The following is a 13,283-nucleotide window of genomic DNA, read 5'->3' on the forward strand; positions in this document are numbered from 1 at the left end:
CATCATGCTTTGGGGGTGTTTTTCTGCACATGGGACAGGGCGACTGCACTGTATTAAGGAGAGGATGACCGGGGCCATGTATTGCGAGATTTTGGGGAACAGCCTCCTTCCCTCAGTTAGTGCATTGAAGATGGGTCGAGGCTGGGTCTTCCAACATGACAATGGCCTGAAGCACACAGCCAGGATAATCAAGGAGTGGCTCTGTGAGAAGCATATCAAGGTTCTGGCGTGGCCTAGCCAGTCTCCAGACCTAAACCCAATAGAGAATCTTTGGAGGGAGCTCAAACTCCGTGTTTCTCAGCGACAGCCCAGAAACCTGACTGATCTAGAGAAGATCTGTGTGGAGGAGTGGGCCAAAATCCCTCCTGCAGTGTGTGCAAAGCTGGTGAAAAACTACAGGAAACGTTTGACCTCTGTAATTGCAAACAAAGGCTACTGTACCAAATATTAACATTGATTTTCTCAGGTGTTCAAATACTTATTTGCAGCTGTATCATACAAATAAATAGTTAAAAAATCATGCATTGTGATTTCTGGATTTTTTTTAGATTATGTCTCTCACAGTGGACATGCACCTACGATGACAATTTCAGACCCCTCCATGATTTCTAAGTGGGAGAACTTGCAAAATAGCAGGGTGTTCAAATACTTATTTTCCTCACTGTATGTGTGATACATCAAATTCAGTGATATTGATTAGATTTTTAATGTTTTCTTTTTTGAATTGTTGAAATTGTGTTCATCCACCACATAACTACACACTCTTTCTGCTTAAATTGTAAAACACAAAATTCAGAAACATTCAGAAAACAGAGAATTTGGGTGAAAATAAATTGGAATCTGGAAAAAATAATACTGATTTCATAGGGTCCCATTTACAATTATGAATTGTTTGTTTGTTGTCCCCATGGAGAAATTAGGTTTCAGAAAAAATTACATGGCATTTGGCAGCAAAAGACAAGAAAAACAAACGCCAATGAACACAATTTCAAACATACACTGACAGATAGATAGATAGATATATAGACACTCATGACTATACCTTATTATTATTATTATTATTATTATTATTATTATTAAATTTCATTAAGAAATTAAACTTGGATCTGTTTTTGTAAACGGAGGAGCACAGTATCATCATCCATAAGGCAACCATTCAAATGAAGAGGCAAGGAGGTGTCCCTGATCATCTACAAGTGTCTTAGCTTTTGCAATAGCAGTAGGTTTTAGTGCAACTTTCCATTCAAACACATGGTCTTTGTCTACATCTAGTGGCTGACTGCTAGTACTGACACCAACGAGCCTTACGCTTTTCTATTGCACTGACTTTAAATATCCCACACATCACTACTGTAGGGCCTTTTATTCTCAGTTTATCTGCCTGTATAACATGGAGCTCTTATTGATCAATATTCATTGTGTTTATTAATATAGAGATGTAAAGTGTGTTATTCATAACATGGCTATCTGGAAATAGTGTTATGAAGTAAAACAGTCAACATGTAGATAGTAAACTTGGCCATCACATGGAGACTGCCTGACTATATTTTAAATTGTATCATAGAATTTGTATTTTAGTCAAATTTACACTTGGTTGTAGTCAAGGAGCAGGAGAAGACATTCAGTTGCGTAATTATCTATTGGATCTTGGTTATAATGATGATATTACCACTGAAATTTAGACTAGTTTTTCACTTGAAGTGCCCAAGACTGTTGTTCCCCAGACATCCACTTGTCTAAATTTTGATAAGCAATTCTTCTTAAGATGCTTTTCAGTAAAGCATTTGTTAAGCACAGACAAAAAGCAACACAATGTGTAAATGTGTCCTTTGATCGTAAATGTTAGATGCTCCTAGAAGCCATGGATGGACTGCACACTGGAAATAGATACCTTAGACTTTAACATTAGATGTTTAAGATATTGGAAAATAAAGTTCATGGTTCCTTTATCCCCCAAACCTGTGGCACCAATTGTACACCTAGCCATCAGAGAAACGAGGGGTCTCTCTTTGAATTGCCTCTGCTAAAGTTTCTTCCCTTGACCAGTGTTTCCTTTTCTGTGAATTGTTTATATTGTGGGTATTGGAGAGAAACCCTCAGCCTGGTCAAATATCTGTTGGTCCTCTCAAACACTTTAAATTCTCATTCCCAGAGTCCCGTGCAATGAAAGCTTACTGAAGATCCAATACAGAGTACATGTGAGTATGAGGCTCCATAGTACATTAATTCACATTTTATATACCTTCTTACTCTCCTCAATATGTGGGCCTAATTATGCTTCTTATCTGTGGCTGACTGCAGCTACACTTTCCTTGTCCCTGCAACTTCAACTATCTTTATCTAGGCCTACACTAGAAAACAAAAGGGCAAAAGACAATGCATGCCTGTTACTTTGTGGCTATAACAACACTAACTTGACACACTGTCCTTGATATACCCTGCAGCCCCTACTGTAGCCAATAGAGAGTCGGGATCGTGGCCAGCTATGAGGTCACCAAAAGATTGATAAAATATTTAATAATAATAATTAATAACGTGACCAACTTCAACAAAGGCTTTAGGACCATGCAGACACAGGTGATTATTTCAACTTGAAAAACTGTTCCCCATCAGCGTCCAGACTTGGGGAAAGCACGATCAATAAAGAAATCAGCTGGACAGCTAGGGACCGGTTGCTGGGGTAAAAATGTCCTCGCAAATAATAAGTTTGGCAGGGGGGCATCACGGCAATTCAGCTGGTGCACACACACACACAAAGAAGAAAAAAATAGCTTTAATAAATTTACCTAGCCTATATTTTGCCAACAGGTCCCTTTGTATCTGTTTCATTATAGATCACTAGTTTGTGTGACTGTATTGTTTAGGCTATGTTTTGTTTAGGTGTAATTTTTGATATGATTTACCGTAAATAAACAACAAAAAATCTGGACCTCACTTATTTCTAAACCCTGGTTAAGGCCCTGGCCAGAATAGTTCCCGAAGTAAGTTGTTTTTACCAGAGTTTGTAACGTGGACAATCTGGATTTACAGTGATGACAAATAAAGGGGGGATAGAGTTGGAGATGGGGAATCAAAGGAGTAAAATAAGCAAAGGTGGGAGACCTGCCTGTTTTTATTTTCTATTCAACTTTTAAAACTTTTTTATATTTCCCTGTTGTAGTTATGTAAAGCACTTTGAATTACCTTGTTGTTGAAATGTTCTACAGGCCTAATAATTTACTTGCCTTGCCATCTGTGGTCAACACCAAAATATTTTGTTACAGGGATCCTGAATTAAAGTTTTATAAGGCTATAACTAATAAAAATACAGCTTTAGACTAATTTTAGGGACAAACAGGACAGGACGTAATTGAAGACTGTCCGGGACTTTTTCTGCATCTTTGCAATGACGTAATCCAATGCTTTTATTTTGAAAACCCACAGTCCGGAAGTGGCGCTTGGCGTTTGGCATGCGCATAATAACACCAAGGAAGAAGAAGCACCAGCGTTTAACCGACAGCGTTAAATTGTAAACATTAGCAACCAGGGTGACTTCTCTGTGTCGTTGGGATGGAAATATAAGGTAAACCCGTCTTAAACATTTATTTTGTTGTCAGTTAATTGGCACTGTTAACAATGTAAACACATTAACTTAGTAAACGTTAGCATGAAGTTACAGTTAATAACATCCAGTTCGTGTGTTTTGACCTGCTGCTGAGAGAGACTCTCACGCGGTTCCTGAGACCCTAAACATGTTAGTGGATGTCCTCACTTGTTGTTATATTTCGTTTTTTGATTGTTTAGATTCATTTTAACGTTAAAATGTAACGCCTGTGGATTCCCTGCAACTGTGCTAGCGATAGCACATAAGTTAGCATTCCCAGACGTCCTCCGAAAATGCTCTTAACGTTAAACTCATTAACTAACGTTAGTTTACTGATTTAGTTAATTTGCTAGTTTATTGATTTAGTTCTGCGCGGATAAAATATGTCCCAGAGGCAGACATTCCGTATATTTAGCTAAGTCTGTTCTACCAGAAATAACTATCAACACTAGAATCTTAATTCTTAGCACACTGTTGGAAATTGCGATTAGCTAACTAGCTAACTGTTGTTAGCTGACCTCGCCTCGCGAAATGTGTATCTGCTGAAACTGCTTGTTAAATCTTGCGAAGAATGCAGCTTGAAACAAATAACCCTCAGCGAGCCAGCGTGTATTTACGTTATATGAAGTGATAGGACTGACATCATGTTATATATTACTGTATTTGTATTGGTATATAAAAGTAAGTTAACATCTCAGCCGCTGTCTTGGTGATCTTGTGAAACAGGATATTATAATATTCTGATAAAACAGGGAAAAGGGACTATAATTAACCCATTTATGATTTATTCTATTCATTCTCTTAACCTCGTTGAATACCCTAAGATAAAGCACACTGATAGGTTGTATGGGAATACTACTCCATAGTGTTAATAATAACAATAAAATGAATCACTGCCGTCTTATTTCAAACCTTAATGTGTAACACATCAAGTTACCAGAACAATGGCCACAACTGTAAAATGTGTATTTCAGCTCAATACAATTACCTTGCAAATAAATACTACCTTTGTGGAGCTTGAAGTCTATATTGATCTTGCACATGACAAGTGTAGATTCAACTATATGGTCATTGTTTTACAATATGTCCAACCCCATTTACACATGTCATGGTAACAGACACGTAACTAAATAATTATGGTCTCCAAAAAACCACAGAGTTAATTAAACATTTGTGTGTGGTGTTTCTAATAAACTGGTGACTCAGTGTAAGCAAACACATCTTTCTGATCCCAGTCTTGCTTGGAGACATGGCTACAAATCAAAGTCGGAAGGTGGCAAGAAAGGGGTGTGCCCTCACAAGAGTATGTTGTAGCTTTTTTGTCAGCATGCTTTCGAAAAGGACACATTAAAGTAGATGCCACAAACAAAATGTACTATAGGGAAATTGTGAAAGGGGCTCTCTGGCAAACACTGCCTGCATGTACAGGCAGAAGCTAAACTTCTGTTAGGTTTGTGGTGAGGACAGACTGTCCACAAAGAATCTGATTAGTTTTCTTGTCTTTGTAGGTCAATTTCAAGGTGTGAAACCGGATATTGTTTTTCAGTGCATGGACGCAAAACCAATGCGCAGGTAGGTGTGGTATTAAAGTTTGAAGGAATGTGTATATGAATCTTTCTCTGAATGAAAATCTGTGGATATTATTTCCAGACTCTCTTCAGACTAAACTTAAACAAGAATGGCTTTTAATCAAACCTTATATTTAATGTCACTACCATGACAGGCGATGAATGTCCATGTAGGCTGAAAAAGGTTTTGTACTGAAGAAGAAAAAATTTTCAACTATTCACTATAGCAGTGAAACTGTTTCAGAATGAGTCTTACATAGAGACCTTTTGTGAACCTCCCATGACTCGGTGGCACCCGTCCTGTTATGTCACCACATAAGCTTGTCTACAAGGCAGACAAATCCCTGCTATACACAGTTTGCCCTGGGTCAAAGACTAGTCATTGGGGGTTCTACCCAGAGTTCTCCCCGCCTCCCAGCCTCCAGAGGACTGGGTGCATCTGACCACGGCCTTTTTGCTTTGCTAAACCTTTCATTTAAGACATGTGCAGTATCTGTTCTCTCACAGGTTAATGGCCCAATGGAGAGTTGGGTGGAGGGGTGATGTTGAGCAGGAGTTCCTTTAATTCTTTTAATTGTCTGAGAAACACACATGCTGTAAATAAAATGTTGCCTTTGCAATTAGGGGACCCACCAAATGCAGGTCCACAACTCAAAACAAAAAATTGCACTTAATGGATTCTCTTGCACACGTGGTCAATCTGCTCTAAGGAGAACGGACAGGAACCCGAGAGAGAGAGAGAGATTTGTTGGAGAATTCTGTGCTGATTTAGTAAGTAGCTCACAAATATCTACCATGACAGTTTTGAATAAAGTAGCCTGACCGTTTGGAACGAGACTCCCTGTAGTTTGTATATTTAATACACTATATCCTACACATTAAGTCAGCAGGACACAGGCATGCTCCTTGCTGTGAAATTAATATGTAATGTGAATATGACTTTGCTGTGTAAAACAAAAAGAAAAGATACAGAGCACAGTAAGGGTGCTCAGGTCAGGATTTGCTGGAAGCAACGTCGACCTATACTGATCCCGTTCTATTAAGTATTCTTAACAACATTGTATATATACAGTGGGAAGCTTGTGGGTGGCTGTGGCTCAGGAGCTAGAGCGGGTCGTCCGCTAATCAGAAGGTCGGTGGTTTGATCCCTGGCTCCTCCATTCTGCAAGTGTCCTTGAGCAAGATACTGAAACCCAAATTGCTCCTGATAGTGTGTGTGTGTGTGTGTGTGTCAGGCAACATATTCACATTCATAACACATTCTCCCTTTTAGACATCAGAATCAGAAAGAGCTTTATTGACAAGTAGTATTTTACATGGATGAGGAATTTGCTTGAAAGTAAAAGAATAAAATAATACAGAAAAATAATGTGCAGAGACATAAAAAAACATAGAATCTATTGTTGGTTATTGTGATCAGCTTGTTTTCCACAGAGCGCAGTGAAAAATGTTTTAAGTAACACAGTTTATTAACAATTTGTTAAATACATACAGTATGTATAGTGTGTGTGTGTGTGCGCGTGCGTGCTCCTTCTTCTTGTGTGCAATTACAATATGAAAACCAGTGGAGGACTATGAAAGTGAGGACCCTGGTGTCTTTACTTTTGTCATGGGTCTTTAAATATTGTCAAAGCTTTTTAAGACATGAACATTCAACTAACCTCTCGTCTGGTGGCGGCATGACATCGAAACTGAAAAAGCAAACTCGTCCACTGGCAATGTGAAAGCAGTCAATTGCATATTTTTAGCAGGTTTTCCCACATTTCTTGGTGTGAAAAGGGTGTAATTATAACTAAGCAATGAGATTTGTCAATATTGAGTTATTCAATTTGTGACACGTGCCTGCTGATCAGAGAAAGAGACTACGCCAACTTTGAATCATGTTTACAAAGAATTGAATATTTGAATATTGAACTTTATTTACACATTTATATACAAAATTCAGCTTAAAGTGCTGCACAAATTGATAAGAGATGAGCAGAAATATTATAAATCAAAACATTTTAAAATAAGTAAAATAAACTGTTTAAAAAGTACAATTTTATAAAAAAAAAAGAGAGCAATAATAAAAGATGTAAGTCTCTTAAAAGCAAAGAGAGCAAGAAAAGTTAATGCTCTCCTTCAGCACTTAAGTAATGTGTGGCCTATAACATCATATGCAAATGTTTGCAAACACTGCATCAAAGCCCTGTTTATAAAAGCTCACATTTGTTTACAATGTTAGTGTTAAATTATCAACATGACTGCGGAACTGAACAAGACAAGGTTTTAAGATGTGACACGTGAAAACCAAGGAAATATTAATATTTCTCATTTGGTTCACCTTTAGGGCCACCAGCGCACGCCAAGACGCCACTGGAATGGACATCACCAGCCGCTGTACTCTGGGGGACCCCAACAAGCTCCCTGAAGGGGTCCCCCAGCCTGCACGCATGCCGTATGTCTCGGACAAACACCCACGACAGACCCTGGAGGTGATCAACCTGTTGCGAAAACACCGTGAGCTTTGTGACGTGGTGCTGGTGGTGGGTGCCAAGAAGATTTATGCTCACCGTGTGATCCTGTCCGCCTGCAGCCCCTACTTCAGGTACAAAGAGACAAACACTGTATTCAACTCACCTCTGGAGATGAATCCATTAGCTAATGAATTAACATCAAAGCGCAGGTGGAGTACTTGCAGTGCTGGCTGTAACAATAACATCTCTTTGTTCCCATGTTCTCTTCAGGGCGATGTTCACTGGAGAGCTGGCAGAGAGCAGGCAGACTGAAGTGGTTATCCGTGACATCGATGAGAGAGCCATGGAGCTGCTCATTGACTTTGCCTACACCTCACAGGTAACAACAGTAGTAGTGAACAGTGTTTCATTGATATGTGGCATTAGGGATAGGTGATTGTGTTGTTAACAGTAACATTTATGGTCATACAATGCCATGCATCACTACTGATATGCGTAACCATTAGGGTTGGGACGATATACGATGCCATCATCCATCGTTGGTGGCTGACGGACGTCACGACGTTGAGCCGGCATCGTGATTGTAAAACCCCGGCCCCCGCAGCAAAAAATAATCTCAAATTTTCACTTTATATTTCCCTGTGAAAGCAGCTTTTAATGACCACGAACATTCTTATTATTGTTTTTAAGTATGCTTTGCACCTGCCTCAGAATTCTCTTCTCCATTTTCTCCATCAGCAGTATGTTTTATAAACTCTCCTAAAAGACTGAGAACTAGTCTTTTTTTCCCGTATATTTCCACGCGCGATCCATTATCACGGCAGCAGGTGAGCATATCGCCTATCAAACAACTGAAACCAACATCTGCACCCTGTGTGTTCACTGCTGCTTTACCTGGTCCGTGTGTAAAATGTCCACCGCTACTTGTAATGTAACTTAATACTCTACCAATTTTTTTTAACTGAGTGAAGTCTGCCCGAGAACACGTGCACATAAAACGACTGCTGTATATGTGAAGAGTCTCTAATGTCCTGACCTCCCTTCTCCTAGGTGACTGTAGAGGAGGGAAATGTCCAGACGCTGCTTCCCGCAGCCTGTCTTCTCCAGCTTGCTGAGATTCAGGAGGCCTGCTGCGAGTTCCTCAAGAGGCAGCTCGATCCCTCCAACTGTCTGGGCATCAGGGCCTTTGCAGACACACACTCCTGCCGCGAGCTGCTCCGCATTGCGGACAAGTTCACCCAGCACAATTTTCAGGAGGTAAGAACATCGATACATACCTGTCCACACTCCCCTACAATTCCTAAAAGTCGCATGTTGCACTGAATGTTAGAAAAATGTGACAGGTGAGTTTAGATGGAAGCTGCAGAAAAAGAAACGCTCTGTAATGATACCACACAGGTTGTTTCTGACCATTCACATGTGTCTGTTTTTTTACACTTGATGTTTAAAGCTATCCAAGCAAACTAGACCCACATTTTTCAGTTTTAGTCACTTTTATCTGTTGATTTTGGATATAAAGAAACACAGCACACAACTATGAGTTATTACTGTATATTGGAGCTATGCATTCTTTGTCTTTGGTCTTTGTCATAGTTTAAAACTCTTCTGGAAAATTAGCAATTACACAGATCCTTGCATGCAAGGTAGTAACTGTTTCTTATGGAAAGCATGTGGAACCAAGCATGTGTCTGTCATCAGCTGAAAGTTGTGTCACATGCTCAGGATGTGTTCATACAATAACAAATAAAGGTGTTTGTGTGGCGGTTTAGTTTCACAGGGGATTGTAAACATAGAAACAAGGCCAGTCTGTTGATTCATGATAATAAACGTCCGTTGGAGACATGTGAGGTGCGATTCATGCTAATATAGCACAGAAGATGAGGGTTTGTACCTTCACAGTACGTTGCTTTTTAGAATAAATGAATGCAGTAAAGAAAAAGGTGATGGGACACTCTTCTGTTTTAGTTTCACTTTGTATGTGAATGTGTTTATACAGACATCTTGCTTTGTGAAGTTAGTTATATGATATTAATAATGATAAGCATAAAGATATTTGAGAACCTTCAGAATCCTTCTCCAGTAATTCTTTATCCAGAGATTTTAATTTAGACGGGCATAAAAAAAAGGTTGGTTTGCAGCTTGTAAGTGAATAGAAAGGGGAAACAGGCTTCACGCTGTTGACTTGTCTGGGCTGCACAGCAACTGACACATGGGCTGTCATCTTGTCTTGCATCTGACATTGTGTCTTTGCTGCCTAAGGTGAAAATTGAGAAGTTTATGACATTTCTGACAAACTAAACATTTGTGTGAAGTGACAACCAAGTTGACTGACAGATGGATGGACAGTGAAACAGTCACATAGAATGTTCCTGTAAATGGGATTTCTTGATGCTCTTGTCTTGGCAGAATCTGTTGAGTATTCCCATTGACTGTTAACATCCATAAAACATTTATACTAATTCTATTTGCTTGATTTTAAATACGCAAAGTAAGGATTTACATTTTGCATCATCTAAATTATAAGATCCAAACTAGTGCAAAATAGTACATTTGTGCATATACCTTTAGATTAAACAGTTAATCAGTAACTCAACAAGACAATGATGTCTTATTTAGACTTCTTCTCAGGACTGTGTTGGTGTGCACAGCCTGCAACTATTATCTCCCTCATCTTGCTATTTGTTTTGTGACACACATCATGGTGTGACAACGTACACCTTTTGTGAGCCTTCTTAATTGGTAACCTTTAACATAACATTGCACACTTTCTAGCATAGCTCGGCCCGACTTCACCCTGAGAGGTCTAATAGTCCCTTTTCATGACTTGTCATAGCAATGTCATCGGCCTGGAACTGGCCGTAATGAGTTGTTTTCAATTTCAAAAGTCATGTGTGAAAATTGCAATATTAGATGTGTGCTGATAGAGGAGGCAGATTGATGACTGGTTGTAAAATGCATCACCTTATTATCGTACTATTTTGATAGTCTAATGATCTATGGATTTGGTGAGGTTGTTATGGCTTGTGCTAACTAACAATAAAGACGCATACTTCATTCAAAAATACATCTTTTAGTGAACTATCACTCTTATACAACACACCACATTGGGCATGCACATAAGGACAGGAGTCTTTTGCGATTCAAGTATGACTTTTTCCTGTGTTCTCTAAACGTGTGCACTTGGCAGTAACACATTCTCCAAACACTGAACTGTCACCTTGAATGATGCAGTGTTTAAGATTGTAAAGTTAGGGCACATTTGGAATGTGAACAGGATAGTTGGGTATGATAATTATTTGCTAATCTCAACTCCATTAATAATTCATTGATCAAGAAAAAATCTAGCTCATAACGTGAGGCTATCCGAGCTTTCAACATTAAGATGGCTTGCTAGCCCACCAGCCTACCGAGACGAGTCTTAACCTTTTGGAAACAAAACTATTTCCAGGAGAAATGCCTAAAATAACACCCCAAATAACTCAGTAATAACTCCTCATCCATTAGGCCTAGATGCATAATTCTGGTCTCATTTGAAAGGTCAGAAGCTAAGGAATATAAATCAACTGAACCTATTTATTTTTTTATTAAAGAGTAAATGGAGATGCAATAAAGGAAAATATGATATTTTCATCCTGGCCTGGTATAAAATCTATATTTTAATAGCAATATCACCATCAAAACCATCATCCAGCTGATTATAATGCAACTGAATATCTTCTAACACACATGGAATACAACTGTAAATTTGATGAAAAGAAACTAATATACAACAGTTATTAGACAATTTTTCAAAAATATACCAGGCGAATGTCCATGTTTTGGCCATATTTACTGCTTATAGGTTTACTTTTATTGGGAGTTTTCTTCAAAACACTATTTCTGTCCATACAACCACGTTCCAAATAATTTAAAGCTTCCGAAACATTGAAATATTGATAAAACAGTGACATCAACATTCCTGTGGCCAAAAGCACTCCCATGCTTTACAAGCCCACAAGTTGAGAACAGAACATCCTGTAAGTGGGCTCTTTCTCTTTGTCTTGAGCTGGACTGAAAACAGTGAAAACGGTAAAAGTCAGCCAGCAGTTGTAACTGTAAAAATAGATTTGTGTGTCTTGTTGTTATTGTTATTCAGCTAATAACTCTGAGTTTTGTGATTTGAGTGACATGAGCTGGAGCTGAGCTTTCTTTAGAGTGGTCGGACTGCGGTGTAGGATGCGATGAGGGATATCTGGAAGGCAATAAATGCAGCCATGTACAGTGATTAAAGAACTGTTTATGTTGTGATATAAGTTCATTTAGATGCTTGGTATTTAATGTGGTTTTCATGTGGATAAAAATGGTTGGTTTGATGTTCTGGCTGAGCCCTAGCTTCACAGAGGTGTGTGGCATGCATAGGGTGACAAAATACTAGGATCGTTCATGGATTTCTCTTTTGCATTTTGCACGAAATTCGATCATCCTGCCCAGTCCGTGCTGAATTAATCATTCAGAGAGCCAAACATGCCTCCTTTTCAGATGCTCTGATGTGCTCCTGTGCCATATAAGGTCAGCTTTGCAAGTGATGCAATTCACAAGCCTTTTGGCAGAGTTAAGAGTAAAACGGTTTAACACATTGGAGGTTTTTGGTTGTAAAGGTGTTGCCATTGCGATATTATCCACTCCAGTAAACGGTGTGACTATTGCCAGAAAAACGACTAAGTCAGTTATTTGTTGATACTGCGCTAACGTACTCGTGTGTGTGTGTGTGTGTGTGTGTGTGTGTGTGTGTGTTTCTGTTTCTGTACATAGACACACAGACACAAAGTCATTTCTGATTTTCAAAATTCAAGATTCTGTAACAGGCAAGTCAGAACTAGACATATTTTTTCAAAATAAAAACCTCTGAGTAACTGTATCTTAACAGGAAGCTCAGGATGAGCTTATTTAAAAAAAACAAAAAAAAAAACTCAAAAAGCTCAAAGACGATATTAATAGGAGACTAGGAATGGACCTAATTTTTTAATAAAAATAAATATCCCAGACAGTAACGGTATCTTAACAGGGAAATCTGGAGTATTTAATTGTAATGTTTTCTCTTTGTGTCAGAGCTGCTGACTCACTGTTCTGCTGTTTTGTCCTAGGTAATGGAAAGTGAAGAGTTCATGCTGCTACCTGCCAACCAGTTGATTGACATCATTTCCAGCGATGAGCTCAATGTTCGAAGCGAGGAGCAGGTTTTCAATGCTGTGATGGCCTGGGTGAAATACAGCATCCAGGAACGCAGACCACAGCTACCGCAGGTTTGTGGCTGCAGATATATCCTACCACAACAGTTAGTTGTTCTGTTACCAGTATGGTTATTAGTGTACAATCCAGCCATATACCCTCAACATTACTTCAGACTTCTGTTGTAGTTGTTCTACTGCAGAAGAACACATCAGGACTGACATGGATTTCATGTGTTCTGTAGGTCCTGCAGCATGTGCGTCTACCACTGCTAAGCCCCAAGTTCCTAGTGGGCACCGTTGGGTCAGACCCTCTCATTAAAAGTGACGAAGAGTGCAGGTGGGTGTTGTTTGTCAACCATTTGAATGTTTTCTTGGGAAAATACTGCTGGTGCTGATCTGGATCCAGGACGATGGTGGATTTCTTTAAATTGCCAGACAACACATTTATGAAATTTTGAAGTTGAGA

The 13,283-nt window shown here is 39.0% G+C and overlaps 1 protein-coding gene across 1 annotated transcript in view; it reads left to right on the forward strand.

The window, feature by feature from the left end:
* Positions 1-3,431: 3,431 nt before the first annotated feature.
* klhl20 (kelch-like family member 20) overlaps positions 3,432-13,283 on the forward strand; it is a 22,830-nt gene continuing 12,978 nt past the window's right edge. The window contains exons 1-7 of the mRNA XM_046051707.1: positions 3,432-3,562; positions 5,092-5,155; positions 7,481-7,738; positions 7,878-7,986; positions 8,658-8,864; positions 12,731-12,889; positions 13,060-13,154. Coding sequence (XP_045907663.1) covers positions 5,133-5,155; positions 7,481-7,738; positions 7,878-7,986; positions 8,658-8,864; positions 12,731-12,889; positions 13,060-13,154 — 851 coding nt within the window. The 5' untranslated portion in view covers positions 3,432-3,562; positions 5,092-5,132. The remainder of the gene's footprint in view (positions 3,563-5,091; positions 5,156-7,480; positions 7,739-7,877; positions 7,987-8,657; positions 8,865-12,730; positions 12,890-13,059; positions 13,155-13,283) is intronic.

This window comes from Micropterus dolomieu, linkage group LG06, assembly GCF_021292245.1.
Source record: "Micropterus dolomieu isolate WLL.071019.BEF.003 ecotype Adirondacks linkage group LG06, ASM2129224v1, whole genome shotgun sequence".
Classification (NCBI taxonomy): Eukaryota; Metazoa; Chordata; class Actinopteri; order Centrarchiformes; family Centrarchidae; genus Micropterus; species Micropterus dolomieu.